The sequence below is a fragment of the Embiotoca jacksoni genome, unplaced genomic scaffold (genome assembly GCF_022577435.1).
Source record: "Embiotoca jacksoni isolate LCO1_2020_lvr unplaced genomic scaffold, fEmbJac1.0.p SCAF_9, whole genome shotgun sequence".
In the NCBI taxonomy this organism is placed as follows: Eukaryota; Metazoa; Chordata; class Actinopteri; family Embiotocidae; genus Embiotoca; species Embiotoca jacksoni.
Genome location: NW_027185447.1, coordinates 18,264,410 through 18,279,061, shown reverse-complemented (window position 1 = coordinate 18,279,061; position 14,652 = coordinate 18,264,410). Strand labels below are relative to the sequence as shown.

The 14,652-nt window shown below is 45.8% G+C and overlaps 1 protein-coding gene across 10 annotated transcripts in view; it reads right to left on the bottom strand.

Moving 5' to 3' along the window:
* camta1a (calmodulin binding transcription activator 1a) overlaps nucleotides 1–14,652 on the bottom strand; it is a 283,560-nt gene that overhangs the window by 32,652 nt on the left and 236,256 nt on the right. For all 10 annotated transcript variants that reach the window (XM_069141527.1, XM_069141517.1, XM_069141518.1 and 7 more), the window contains one exon: nucleotides 3,428–3,581. In XM_069141527.1, coding sequence (XP_068997628.1) covers nucleotides 3,428–3,581 — 154 coding nt within the window. The remainder of the gene's footprint in view (nucleotides 1–3,427; nucleotides 3,582–14,652) is intronic.

Below are 14,652 nucleotides of genomic sequence, written 5' to 3'. Positions count from 1 at the left end.
GAGGGTGAGAGTAATGCAAATTAAAGACAGCTAGTTAAATTGAAGTGAAAAAGCCGGGTAACATCATTGGATGACTGTGATAAGGATCTGACTTGAAAGCATAGTGTTGTTTTGTCAGATTACAGGCTGGTCACCAGCAGATGTCAGCAGAGGCTGTGATCAAGCTGAGATCACACGCTCCACAGACAACGTGCTGTGGCAGGTTATAGAAACATAAACAGGATTCAGTTTGATGTATTATAAAGTTCGATTTATTCAGCCATTAATAAACAGTGAGTGAGCTGCAAGAAAAAAAGAAGAAGATTGAACACCAAATGTGACAGGAAAGTTTCATGTAATGTCATTCTAATTACTGCAAAAATAATTGTGTCTCTCTGGAGATTCCATTAAACAGTGTGGGCTGAGTCACCATTAACCTCCCGGCAGTTTGTAATGCAAACAGAACAAATGAGATGATGCTAATATTACTAACAAAGTGATAATAGGTCTATATTAGAAATGCTGTCATGAATTCCCTTCCGTGACAAAGACAGTGGGGGGGGGGGGGGGGGGGCTGCAGGACGGAAGAGTGTCTGTTCAGCTGATATGACTCAGAGAGAGTGACAGAGCAAGAGTGAGAGCCCTAATGCAACAACTTACATCCACCATGCAGTGCCATGCCTATTTGTCCAAACAATCTTGTCTCCCCTCTGCCCTGATCCCTCATGCCAGATTGCCGCAACCCTCCTCATCTAGACGGGTGTCACCCCTAGAGGCTCTGGGTTGTTGACATACAGTTACCACCGTGTCTGCCTGTCTGCTCTTCTCACTGAGGGTTATATTCCAAAGCAGACATGACAGGAGCAGCGCCACTGGGTTTAATCCCAGTGGCAGCAACAGCCGAGGCACCAAACGGCAACCTCGTCATGTGATCAGCCTTATGATTGCATCCTGTCATGAGCAGCATCACGCAGTCCTAATGACAAACACAGCTGATCTGCAGGGCATATCCCACCTTGTTGACGCTACACCATTGGGCAGCATGAGGGACAGTGGAGTACAATAGTTTACATGTTGGCCAGCCCTGTCTGCTTTGACTTGGTCTGTACTTCTCCCGCCCTATCTATCTAGCCCGGAGACGAGCCTTCTGTCTGTCTGAGTGTTTGTTAAATCTGCTCAAGCGCTATCTGTCAGCAGGCTAGGGGCATAGCTGCGGAGCACTGCGTGTTTATTGCATTAGACCAAAAGAGTGAACCAAGCTGGCTGCCTTGTCTGTGGAACCGTAGCGTGACTGAGTAGTGATGCCACTCTCTTACCCCCTTGCTTCTTCTCTTTCTCATCAAACACCGCAGGGCGTTAAGGAGGATGAGGTCAGACAAGGCCGTGTTTCACAGGGCTTATATTTGAACTACTGTGTGTGAGCATCAGTGCATGTGAAAGTTTTTTTTTTGTGACTGAGAGCACGAATGTGTGTGTGTTTTTGTCGCACACAGACAGAATAAGCTCAACTGATCCATGAAATCCACATTTTTCCTTTGTTGTTTTTTTGTATGATGAGAGGTGTCAAATGGTTTGCGCAGTGAAATATCGTGAAGAGAATAACAAAAGGGAAGCGCAAGACGAAAAAGGGCAATTATGTTGCGAAAGTTGACACTGTTCTGGGAAAATAACTATTTGACATTAAACTAAGGTTGTGTTGGACAAAAATTTGCCCATGAAATGAGAATCAGCATCGTTATATGAGAAAAAAAACTTTGAAAATAGAGCCATACATGACCTTATATAAAACATAAGGTACTGAACATTTTTGATTCAAAAGTTAAACTACAACTGTGCACAGTTATTTTAAAGAGAGAAGGGAAACTTGTCCTATTTTATCTATACTGCCTCTGAGAAATGTATAAAGTTCTGCGATATAAAAAAAAATATATATCAATTGCACTGCACCCATATTCAATGCAAAAACAGATCTTCTAACAGATTCACATTGCAATTTCTAAAATATAGGTCAGTCTGGTAAAAAATGTGCTATATGTTAAGAGCTAATGCATAATTTAAGATTAAGTAATGCATGGTTAATACACCGTGACTTCATTGCAAGTCTTTGCTCCCTACGTTGGGATGAGGCTTGCTATCTTTCAGGACCACTAGATGGCAATGTTGCTCCATCATTGAGCTCATGTTGACAAGCTGGATGCTCCAGGAGAAGGAGAGAGGGACAGAGAGAAGAAAGACAGAAAGCAAAGACAGAAAACAGGAAAGGGGATTTTTTTTTTTTTTTTTTTTTTTTTGCTCTTTATGTAGCCCCCTCATGTAGCCTGGCAGCTAGAAGGCATCTCACACTCACCCTCTTTGTCCCAACAATTCCCAAAGTTAATGACTTTACGCATTACTGCAAATGGTGCTTGATTCTTACATTAAGCCACAGCTGTAATGAATACAGTAGGCCGTCGATGCTCAGCGGCTGTCCTGAGGTAAGGCTTTATCTTAAAATGTCCTAAAACTAATGCAGTGAGGAGGGGAACAATATAGCCTAGACCTTGCTGATGATGGCCTGGACGGTCTACTCAGTATGCAGCCAGCATGTGCGTGTGTGTGTGTGTGCGCTTGTAAAGCTGCTGACACCTCCTTCTTTACCTTGCTACATCACCAATAACTGGCCATCAGAATATCAGTCACAGCTCTTCGGACCGCTGCCAGACACACCCGAATCACATCCTGGTTGTTAAAAGTATCTTAACAGGTCTGTGAAAGCTTTTCAAAGCCCCGCAAGGAACCCTTTTGGCTACTATCATCATCAGACAAAAAAACAGACTTTTTCCAAAACATTGCCTCAATCTTTTGGGCAGTTCTGGAGACTCATAAAAGCACAGAGTGCAACTTGCAGAGCATTAGCAAAAGCTGATAACAACAGGGATCAATCTATTGAGGGGGGAGCGAGGGCAGAGAGAGCCAGCGAAGGGTGGAGGGGGGATTTCTGATGAGTCAGACATTCTTGCTCCCACGCACTAACATGAATCAATAACCAGCTTGCTGCCCTCCTCTGCCTTAGACTGCCTTCATGGGCCAGAGGGGAGGTGCACTCTTAGTCTGGCCAGAGTGGTGCCAGAGGTCTAGAGGATGCGCTGAACTTTGACCCCTAAGTAGCAGACGGCTCCAGGAAGAGCACAAACTCATATAACATATTGGGGAAACTGGCCAAAGATGATCTCTGATGGAGGTGCTGAGGGCAGTTAATATACCAGCTATGAGCTGATAGGACAGGACATTAAATTATTAAAAAAACAACAACCCACCAGAGTTTTTCTTTCTTTCTATGCATGTACACATGTAGGCATGTTTGTGCACCTTTAAGGCCTTTTAAGCACTGACAGCTGCAGTTCATATTAAAGGCTAAGATAAGAGCTGATGAATGCGTAGCTCTGAGCAGGATTATTCCAACACTCACACATGGGCTTGAGCTGGCCAATCAGCTCCTCCTTGGTCCACTTGGCCCACTCCTTCTTGTCCGTATTGATGGAGCACAGGATCGGTCCGCATGGTTTCCCACAATCCTCGATGGCTGGAACATTCAAATAGTGGACGAGCACGATATCAGGGTTCTGTGGGGGAAAACAGAGAGAGAGAGAGAGAGAGAGAGAGAGAGAGAGAGAGAGAGCGTGGGGGGGGGGGACGTTAGACGAGATGACATAATAGAGAGTGTGCAGCACGGCTTCTTGAGGATACGACAGTAAAAAAGTGGTAGTGACACAAAGATACTGTGGCTCAGATCTCAGGGCTTTTATGTGGAACAAGCCAGCTGGATGGTGAGAAGTAAATGTTGCTGAATTAGGAACACTGCATGGTAACCTCTCACACACACAACAGAGCCCAGGCACAGAAGAGAAAATGCATAACCGAAAAACCAAGCCAGGCAACAGAACAAATCTGGGATCAGAAATCTGCAATAATCTCACTCATTATGTGACTATCTGCATCTCTGTACCTCCAAATGTGTGTGTGATTGGATGTGTATACAAGTCTATGCGCTCATTTATGTGTGTATTTGCATGTGCATATGCGTGTTAATTACAATGTGTGCTCATGTAACACACTTATGGCATTTTGTCAAGTCCTCCCACATGGTGTGATGATGCCCTCAATTAACTCTGCCTGTATTTACCAAGTCAAACTCAATAATTTGCTGCCTGCAAATTGTTACTGGGTTACCTCTGCAAATTCTCTAAATTGACAGTTTACGAAAAGCAGGTCGTTTTTAAAGGAATGTTGTGCAGGTGTGAATAACATCAATTCACTTCTGTAATCATGAAAAAGCTTTGATTACCCAGCTCTCACTCAAGGAATGTTCCTGTTTCAGCCCTTATCACTTCCAATTTACGAAAAACATCTGATTGCCACTAAGCCAACAGTGTTAACACACACATACAGTACAATAATCCAACACTGACACACATAGGAGACAAATAAAAGCAGCTCTGATTAAAACAGACTCTCATAAGGCCAAATATGAGGACATTTAGAGTACATGGAAAAGATTTGTATCATACTGTATCTGGGGAGATTAAATTTTGTATAGAAGTTGTTACGGCCCCGGGGCCTCTACTAGGGTTTGTGTGCTGTCTTTGCTTCGTTTCTGTCTTCCAGCACCACTGCTTCCTGGATTGGCTGTGGAGTCATCAGAACAACTGGAGGCAGCTGGCCACTGGTTGCTTAAAAGCCACCACCTCCAACGGTCTGTGGACTTCTGCTCCTCTGGCACCACGTCAGGCTGTGCCAGCCCTTTTGATTTTTACATTGCTTTAGTTCTCTGGACAGCATGTTTTCTTTGTTAAGCGCTTCGATTAGAACCGTTCTGTAGACACTTTTGTTCATTGTTGATTTAATAAACACATTATTTTAGTTTAATTCTCCATGCGCCTCGTCATTTGTTATGGTCACCGAGCTGGGCCATAACAAAGTAAACCACACAATAAAACACGTGTGCATATATTCACAGCTAAACAAGATGCATGCAAGAACAAACCGACGAAGACTTTGATTGGGAAAAAAACGCTGTGACAACATGTGTGTGTGACTGCTGTTTGAAGCTTCATCAGTACTAAGTGGGAAATAAATCAAGGTGCTGCTACTGTAGGTCTGTGCTCCCTCTCAGTGTGTCCCATTAATCTGGGACTATGCCAACCACCCACCCACCCCCCAACCCCGCTTCTCCCGTTACATCAGACAGAGGTGTGGTTGGGGGCACACAGATACACAGAAACAATTACTTCCGTTCTGTGGAAACATCCCAAACGTACAAATAACCGGCAGCCTCTCTGATGTGTCAGGCCAGTCATAGCTCAGCCGAACGTAAAGCAGTCTCGGGAAGACAGATGACCTTCCCTCACCACTTCCAACCAGAAGCTGGAGTTGGACATCGCCGTGAGTTATCTCGCTGCTTTCCTTGTTCTGTGTCATTGGTGCGGACACTAGGTGACAACTGATGCCCTGTTTGGATAGAGATGGCACAGGCAGTGTGTGATGCACCCAGATGGCATCACCAGCTGTGTCAATAGCCAAGAGATACCCTCAATCTTTCCTCGGAATGAGAGCACAGAATGTAGACAGCTTCATTCAGTTATGAGCGTACATAAATGTATGTGGATGTATGGGTGCAGGCGGGAGGGGAATATGCATAGACACACGGCACATGCATAAACGAGGACAGACACACGCACAAGAAAACAGGCTGAGCAAGGACAGACTCATTAGCATAGTGTAACAGATACATATATACTCACAAGACACACAAGGGTTAGTTGAACACAATCATACACGTGGTTACGCACAATCTCCTCCTTCCAACACCCACACTCCCAGCTGTTTCCTACCTTTTCACTCACAGCTACACAAATACGCATGCACACACACACACACACACACACACACACACACACACACACACACACACACACACACACACACACACACACACACACACACACACACACACACACTAAACACAGGAATAAACCATGTGGCAGTCTTACAGCTCATCCACAAGTAATCCTTATTTCACCGTGCTTTACTATTAGGAATCTGCTTTCTGTTGTAAACTACGCAGGAAGCCAGAGGCGTAAAGCGTCTGGAACTTTCGTTCTTCTTGATTTGCTTCTTTCTCTCTTCTTACTTTACAACATATTTAACAGTTCTCTCCCAACTCAGACCTGCATCCACTTTAAGAGGAAAACAAAACAAAGAAAATGTAAAGCGTCACATAAATCTATCAGGATGGTAATTTAATTTAATTTCCTGCTGGCTGCTTTCCTTTTTTCTACAGTGTAATATCAGGAGTTGGTTCTCCAAGAGCAGGGGGAAAAGGGCTGTGGGGGAACTTTTTTCCTGGATAGTCTTTTCCAGAGAAAATGAGATCTCATTAACTTATTGATTAATTGTGTAATGTAGTCTTTTGGTGTTTTTTTTCTCTTATTTCCCATGCAGCTCAGGGCAGCTTTCCAGCCTCACTTTCTCAGTGGTAGGGAAGACTATATGCAGGAACCTGTGGTGTGCATATGAATGTTGCAAAGATTTGAGGCACTTTAGATGCATCCATCACAGAGGCGTTGGATCATTCAAAAATTCATTCTGCAAGATGAGACAAAGACTCCAAACGTAAATCCACAGTAATAAATATCTATATTCAGTGACAAAAAGTCCTCCACATGAGCTCAACATCATCGAGTCAGTCTGGAATTACATCACGAAACAGAAGAAAGTGAGAGCCTAAAACTGCATGGAGGTGTACCTATAGAGGAATTGTTGATAAAGGCAACATAGTCACATTAAATATTGATTTTATTTGAGTTTTATTGTTTGCTGCAGTTTACATAAAGTTTATTGATAAAAAATAAACTACAAATGATATTATCTTTGAAAGCATCCTCAGCAGCCTTAAACATTAGCACAGAACTGCACATGTGTTATGTTTGCATGTGAACTTGCCGTTGTTTGCTTGTCAGCATGTGTGCCAACCGGTCACATGTATTAAAGCCTGAATGCATCATGTATGCATAAAATATAGCGTGTCTCTTGCCAGCATTTTGATGTTGCTGTGTTGTGTTAATGTTTACTGCGCCTCCCCAGAACAGATGGATAGATGTTGAGCTAATTACTAGCGGAGTCTTGGGGAGTCAGCCATGGGGGCGGAAGGCCTGCTGAGTGGGTGGTGGAGCGCCTTCCTGCCCCTCCTCTCACCAATCTCAAACAAAGAAACACCGACACACAAAAGGCATGCATGCATATGTAGCACACAGTCATGCACATGCAGACACTCACAGTCCAATGCACGAGACATGGATGGGAAAAAAAAATGGTGTGCCAACACTCACACACACATTTGCACACACATGCATATGCGATATGCAAGACATCGCCATCGCAACCGAAGGATAAAGGTGCTGTTGTAGCCAGGCAACAGGTTTCTCTGGCACCCACGCACTTAGAGGCAGCCAGTGCTCCTACGATCCCTCAGTGACTGCCTACCTCGTCCTGGAGTCAAACACCCTGTTCTACTCCAAAAGACAAGGAGGGGGAGAGAGAGAGATCCACTAATGGCGCTGAAGACACAGACGGAGGTAGATGTCGGTGGAGACAGAGACAATGACCTTCTACTTTGTGCCGAATGTGTGATAGCGAGTGTGCAAGTTGAGCTGCAGCCACGATACAACTAACTGAGACTTGAGTACAAAGCACACCCGCTGGTAGAATCTGGTCTAAGTGGTCAAGTAATGTGTTCGCTGTCTCGTTAAGTCTCTGCGACTCTGCCACAAATCTGCCACTCTCTTGGAACTCTCGCTACTCCAACAGCCCACCGTAGCTCATTAAGAGACAGGAAACGACCGGGGAAAGAGACAGAATCTGAGACAGAGATACGTGGAAGGACAGAGGGATGGAGACAGAAAGAAGAACGAGAGCAACAGCTCTTATACTGTCATTCAGGCAGCTCTGCTCCACGATTGTACTCCACCATAGCAGGCCTCGCTTTCACAACTTGTGCACAGGAGCGATAAGAACACCATTAACATGAAAGGATCTTAATTGAGAGGGGATGCTTCATGGAACGTGGATGAGCCAGGGAGTAACGGGGGAAACCTTGTTCCACTCTGATAAAATAACCCACACTGAGGAGTGGGGGGCATCAAAGCCTGTCATACTGCAGGAGAGTGCCAAGCAGACAGGGGCTCAGGTATGGGGAAAGCCCCCCCCGCTCCCCACTTTCCACTTCCACTGTGAGGAGAGAATGAAGAAAATAAGCAAAAGGAGGAAAGAAATGAGACAGTTCTTCATGGGAGAATTGAACTAGCGGGCTACGGGGATATCCATTTCAATGCAAAATATCAAGGAAGCAGGAGCAGTCAATTGTTTTGTCACAAACATTCAGTATCAAGGCATAAATACAGAGAGGAAGGCTGTGTGTTGTTTTATTATTTTTGTTTATGACTGCGTTTGTGCCGTTGTCTTTTAGTCTGCCTACATTAGATTATAAATAGCATGTGTGAATGAGTGTCTAGAGGCAGGTTTCTGTCGGTTAGTTTGTGTATGTACATCGCTATGCATGCAGAATGAACACAATGAGGTGCAAGTCTGAGAGCACCGACTGCATATTCATGCTATCTGTGTGTGCGATGCATAATAGAATTCGGTGTGTGCGTCTTAACGTATGTCTGCGCAGTTGAACGTGCATATGGAACACCGCTGTACGTACAGTATGTGTTTCATGTCATGAGCTCGTGGTCTGCTGAACAGGTACGAGGGCTGATTACGGCCCCGCTCACTTGGCTATGCGGGGGCAGTTGCCCTGGCAGTGGCATGGTGATGGATAGCATGGGGTGGCAGTCATTAGGCAGCCTCCTGGCCTCTGGCACTGAGGTTGCACTCTTAAACACTGCCCTCCCCCGACTGTCCCCAAACACCGGCGCTCATTTCAAGGTCAACTGCCTCTGTGGTGCTGCACGTTCACCTCCACAAGTCACAAGACTTCTTCCTTTTGTTTGGGAACCTTTATCGCTCACTGCCAAAGGGTGTGTTTGGGAATGTGGGGGTGGCTAGCTGGTGCCTTGCCTCGTGCTAACACACAGAAGCACAGACATGCACATGCAGTACATGAGCACAAACGCAAACACACACACGCACACACGCACACACACACACACACACACACACACACACACACACACACACACACACACGGAGGTAAACAAAACTCCATGTCAAACCCTCCCAAAAAAGGCAGCAAACAGCCCGAAGCTCCTGTTGAGGTTGGCAAACCTCTATCTGAACCTGCTTCTCTATGGGTCGCCGATGACAAACTCTTTGTTTAAATGTTCCCAGTTTAGAATACAGATGCCACAACTCGGGTGTCTGGAGTCAATGCTCAACTTAACTGCTACAGTTCACCCTCTACTGCACCTAGATATCCACCAGCTACAACTCTGCCCGAGTGCCAAGCTAAAATGATGACTGGGGTGGGTATCAATCCAGGGATAAGAGTCAGTTTACAGAGTTTCTTAATGTGAATTACCTCAACTGCCTCTGTCCAAGGTCTGCGAGAAGGATGGCCGAGCACACGGCACAGCAGGAGATCCTGATTTAGGGAAGATTCACACTCCACCTCTTTACCTCCACTACCTAGTGCACTGGCTGGAAGATATGAAAGGCAGAACTTGGAACTTTTGAGGAACAGGAAGAGGCCAGCATGTTTGAGCGTGTTTCAGAGGAAGCCAGAGGCTGAGGCCTGTGATGTTTAATTCAGGAGCACATAATCACTCCGATGGAGTTGAGAGCGGGGCTTTAAATAACTCAGCTTAGAGGGGCAGAACTGCTTCACTCTGGGTGGGGGAATGCAAGTCGGTGTGTGTGTGCGTGCGTGCGTGTGTGTGTGCGTGCGTGTGTGTGTGCGTGTGTGTGTGTGTGCGTGTGTGTGTGTGTGTGTGTGTGTGTGTGTGTGTGTGTGTGTGTGTGTGTATGTGCGTGTGCTCTTGTGTGTGGAATTGTGCAGATATGTGAGTGCATCTTCCAATTTTACATGTCTGTGGGTGAGTATGCAAGAGAGTGCTCCCCTATTTTTGTGTGTGGCTCCTCCCTGCTTTGAAATATTTTATTTGTGCAGTGCACCACAGTAAAAGGTGGAGTGTGTTTGTTGCTGTGCCAAGTGTCTGCATGCATTACAATAAAAGTGCAAAAGGCCAGTATTCAGAGGCTGAATATGTAGGCGCATTCTGGATGCCAAGCAGTCAGGCAGTAAGTCAGGCGGTAAGCCGGGCAGTGAGGCATTGAAGCCCCTTTAGCTGCCACAACTCAACTCACAGTTTACAGCCTACTTATTCCTCCTAAGGCACACTACCCTCCCCATTAGTTGTGGTGGTCCCAAGTGAGAGGCCAGGATGCCCAGGGGTAAGCTGAGAAAGGGCCATCAGGAGCCCATCCGGCTGCCATAATGGCCTTGGCAGAGCCCATGGCACTGATGCTAATATTTAGTGGCCATCCAGGTGACACCAAGTCACACGGGAGTAAAAGGAGGGAAAGGAAGTGAGACCTCTCAGACACAGAGAGGATTTAACCGTGTGCTCTCTCTTCATGCTTCTTTTCTTTTGCTTCCGCCTCACAATAACCTCTCAACCTCTGGCTTTCTCTGAGTCTTTTCCAGTTGCTTGCACTCTCATTTTCATCTTTTCCTCTCAGGGCAATAGTGCAATTCATTTGGAGGAGGAAACACAGCTAATGCTATCTCTCCCTACTCTCTCTTCTGCTCTCGCTTCCTTTCATATCAGAACGGAGTCTGATTTGTTTGTGTGTGTGTGTGTGTGTGTGTGTTGTCTTTCTCCCCGTGCCAGTCGACAAGGCACAGTATTTATGTGCCTCTGTCCGTGTCTGTGAGCGAATCAGGACTTCACAGGAGCAGCCAGGGGAGCGAAGATGTGCCGGTGCATTTCTAAACTGGGAGTCACAGGGAGGACTGATGTGCGTCCAGCTGCAAGACAGTCCAACCTGGCCGCTATCTGCCTCTGCGACAGCTCAATGAACAACAATAGATAACACCGGTGGTCTGCAGCACCAACAACAACAACTGTTGAGGTTGTAACAGAAAACTGACCCAAACTCAAATTCTTAGAACATACATGCACATATATGTAGATAACACATCAGGAAGAGCACACGCAATGACATCACAGGAACAGCCACAAGACGGCTGAGCCTGTGTGCTCGGTCAAACATGGCGAGGGGCTCATTATCATTACGGGGCTGAATACTGGAGCTGCCCCTGACTTCAGCTTGGCAAGACCTCTCTCTGGAGACACACACACGCACACACACACACACACACACACACACACACACACACACACACACACACACACACACACACACACACACCGTACAAATGGGTAATCAAACGTCTGCCCTTGGGAAAAAAAAATGCTCAAATGGTTTCCTAGCAACCCATGCTGTGTATTGGGTTCACACAAAAAATGAAAAATAAAGACAGTGTGCGGTTGTGTGTGTGAGAGAGACAGAATGAAAGAATGAGGTTGAGATAAACAGTGAATATTAGAACGAGATAGAGGGTTTTATGGGGTGAAGTATGGAGTGGTCAGAGATAAAAGGTTGTGCATGTGGTATGAAAAGGTAATGAAGAGACAAAGAGAAAAATCTCAGGTCGGCCAATCTGATTGGCAAACAGCAGCATTTCCCCGGCCTCTCTACAGGGGCAGTGTTGACTGCGAGTTGATCCAAGGAGCAGGTCCACAGATAGTTAAGGTCATGGGAATGTGTTGTCAAATCACAGCTCAGAACGAGATCATCGTGGGAATAAATCAGTAGCTTATACTGTTACAAACATGTAACACCGCAGGGGAGGGGATTATGCAAGAACCAAAGCACAGGGTTTAGGAAACAGTCGAAAATGCAGTGCCATGTATCACACCGGGTTCAAATGAAAAACACAGGAGGGGTTGTGCTTTACCAAAGTCACACAATCAAGGTGAGAGTAGTGGTTTGTAAAATTGCTACAGAGCACTGTACAAAAGCGGCACAGCTGACTCTCCGGGGCTCTAAAGAGATTTTTGATCATTGCCGAACATTGTAAGTAAAACACAACAAGTCCCCTTTAAAAACGATTCAACGAAAAGACAGAGTTATATTATACTTGTTTATCTGGGTGCAAGTGTGTGAAATGTGAGGAGCAAAGCAGCGTATAATAGCGTGCGTGTATGTGTTTTCCGTAAGATACTAGCGTGTGTGTGTGTGTGTTTGTGTATGTGCATGTTTGCTACATCTGTCTGTAAAAAGTTGTGTGTGTGAGCTAGTGAGAGGCGGACTATCTCCATCCAGCAGCTGCCACAAAGAGGCTTCCCAAAACAAGTGCAGGGCCGTGACAGAGACAGAGCGACCGCAGCCTTCTGGTGGTGTAATAGGAAATTAATTGAGACCATCAATATGGTATTAATCATTAAAGCACAGGTGCTGAGGTGGCACTTTGCTGACTGCTCCGCTGTTGGCAGCACTCAAATACGCACCGACACACACACACACACACACGCACGCACGCACGCACGCACGCACACAGTGAAAGTTTGACCTGCTGTTTTGGGAAAATGTAGGTGGGGACAAAAAGAGGGAAGTCGAAACGAAAAATAATTGGAAAAAGGAAAGTCTATCCTTCAATTTAAATGTACAGAGACAGAAGGGGTAGTTTTTACACACAGTAATACAAGGTCATTCTTTTTCGGCTTGAAAATGGTTAGTGTTCGCTTGTTCTGAGCTGCATATGATAGAGACTAAACAGTGAGACAGAAATTGAATAGTAGTGGGAATTCAGAAAGACGTTCAAATCAGAAAACGTCAGGTAAATTTGGGGAAATATTCATCAACTCCCTTGGAAGACATGTTTCTTGTAACACCTAATCCTTTGTGAGGCAGAGCACAGTGAGGACTGGAGTGCCAGTGTTAATCAGCCAGAGGAGAGCCAAATTGCAGCAACTACATTAAGCCGTTAAGCACACCACGTCTCCAAATTGTTGAAGGTGTCTCACTGAGATGAATGCTTCTTCTTATGAATAATACATGACACACATACGCAACAGACAAAACCAGACATGTACTGTATATATGTGTGCATGTGAGTGCACAGACACACACGCAAAAGCACCACAGTGGGCGTCTCTTGCTGAAAGAGTGCGACAACTGTGCAGGGTGGGGTGTTTGTACTGTGCGGAAGAGTTCAATGCTTTCTTTGGACTGAGTGAAGTCCGAAAGCATCAACTAGCCGCCGCGGGTACCTCGCACTAAAGCCCTCACCGCTCCGTGTCTGTCCGTGTCAAGGTTGGGCCTATGAAATGTTTATGATTCAGGAGCTGTAGATAAGACGAAGATTGATCTGGATCGAAAGGCAAATAAGATTGCCAAAGCCCAGAGTCAGCTGAAAAGCAAGGCAGAGGGAGCAGAGGGGGAGAGAAAAAGAGACTAAGAGGAGAAAATACATTAACACAGGTCTGGCCCTGAGAGAGCGCAGAGTAATGAATACTTCCTCTGCACACACTGAATACTGGGGTGGGGTGGGGGTGGGGGGGGGTTAGGGGGGGAATATGGACACACCATCATGACCAGCTGATTGATGCCATGTGTGTGAGTGTCTATTTGATCCGCTGCACTGATTGCTGCCGGGCTGGAGACGTGCGCTTCTTGACTACCGACACCATCCTTGTTCTGCGATGTGTAAGCGGAAAGGTGGAGAGCAAGAGGAATGATGTTTTCAAAAAAACAACAATCAGGCTGTTTTGCTGGCCAAGATTTAAAACTTAAGGGTCTGGCTGTAATCATTAAGTGGATGGAGTTTTCATGTGAAAAGTGGCACATGGACAGAGAGAAGTGCTGGTGACCACTAGCACTGTGCAAGACAATTGGACTTCGTATGAGAAGAGGACGACTCTCTTCAGTACCATGGTGATAACGTCTCAGCTTTAATTTACTATGTCTAACAATGGAAAATAAGAGGAAGTGATGTCATCAAATAGAGCAATTTTCAAAGGCCAGAGGAACGTGTGTGTGTGTGTGTGTGTGTGTGTGTGCATTAATATGTCTATTTGTGTGTGTGTGCATAGGAGACAGATAGAGGGATAAAGGCCTTTGATGAATCTCCCAGTGGCCCTGGCCAGCTTGCAGGAGCGGAACAGAGCAGAGGCCACCAGAGAGTTGGGGTCCGAGCCTTGGGGCCCGTTCTCTCCCTCCCCCTCTCAGCTCGCCTCCCCCCTACCTCCTCTGATCAATACTGGGTCCTAATCACTGAGGACAGCGTGGTAGTCCTCCCTTTCTCTCATCTCCTCTCTCAGTTTTTCTTCCCCTGCTTTTACAACCTCTGCCTGTTCCATACTATTGCCAGCTAGCATAAATTTGACACACTCGCTTTTACTCCGTGTGTGTATATACGTGTCCCCTCTTTACGTCTGTTACCCACACACACACTCTACCAGTGTTTCTGTGCTTATTTGTGAAAGGGAGTCAGTTTGAGTCTCTGTAAATACGTGAACAGGCTTATACAAGGCTGTTAAAATGTGTGCATGTGTCTGTGTACAACAAGATAAGAGACTATCCTTGAAAAAGCAACACAAACATAAACCCCAGTGAATTATGAGCAGC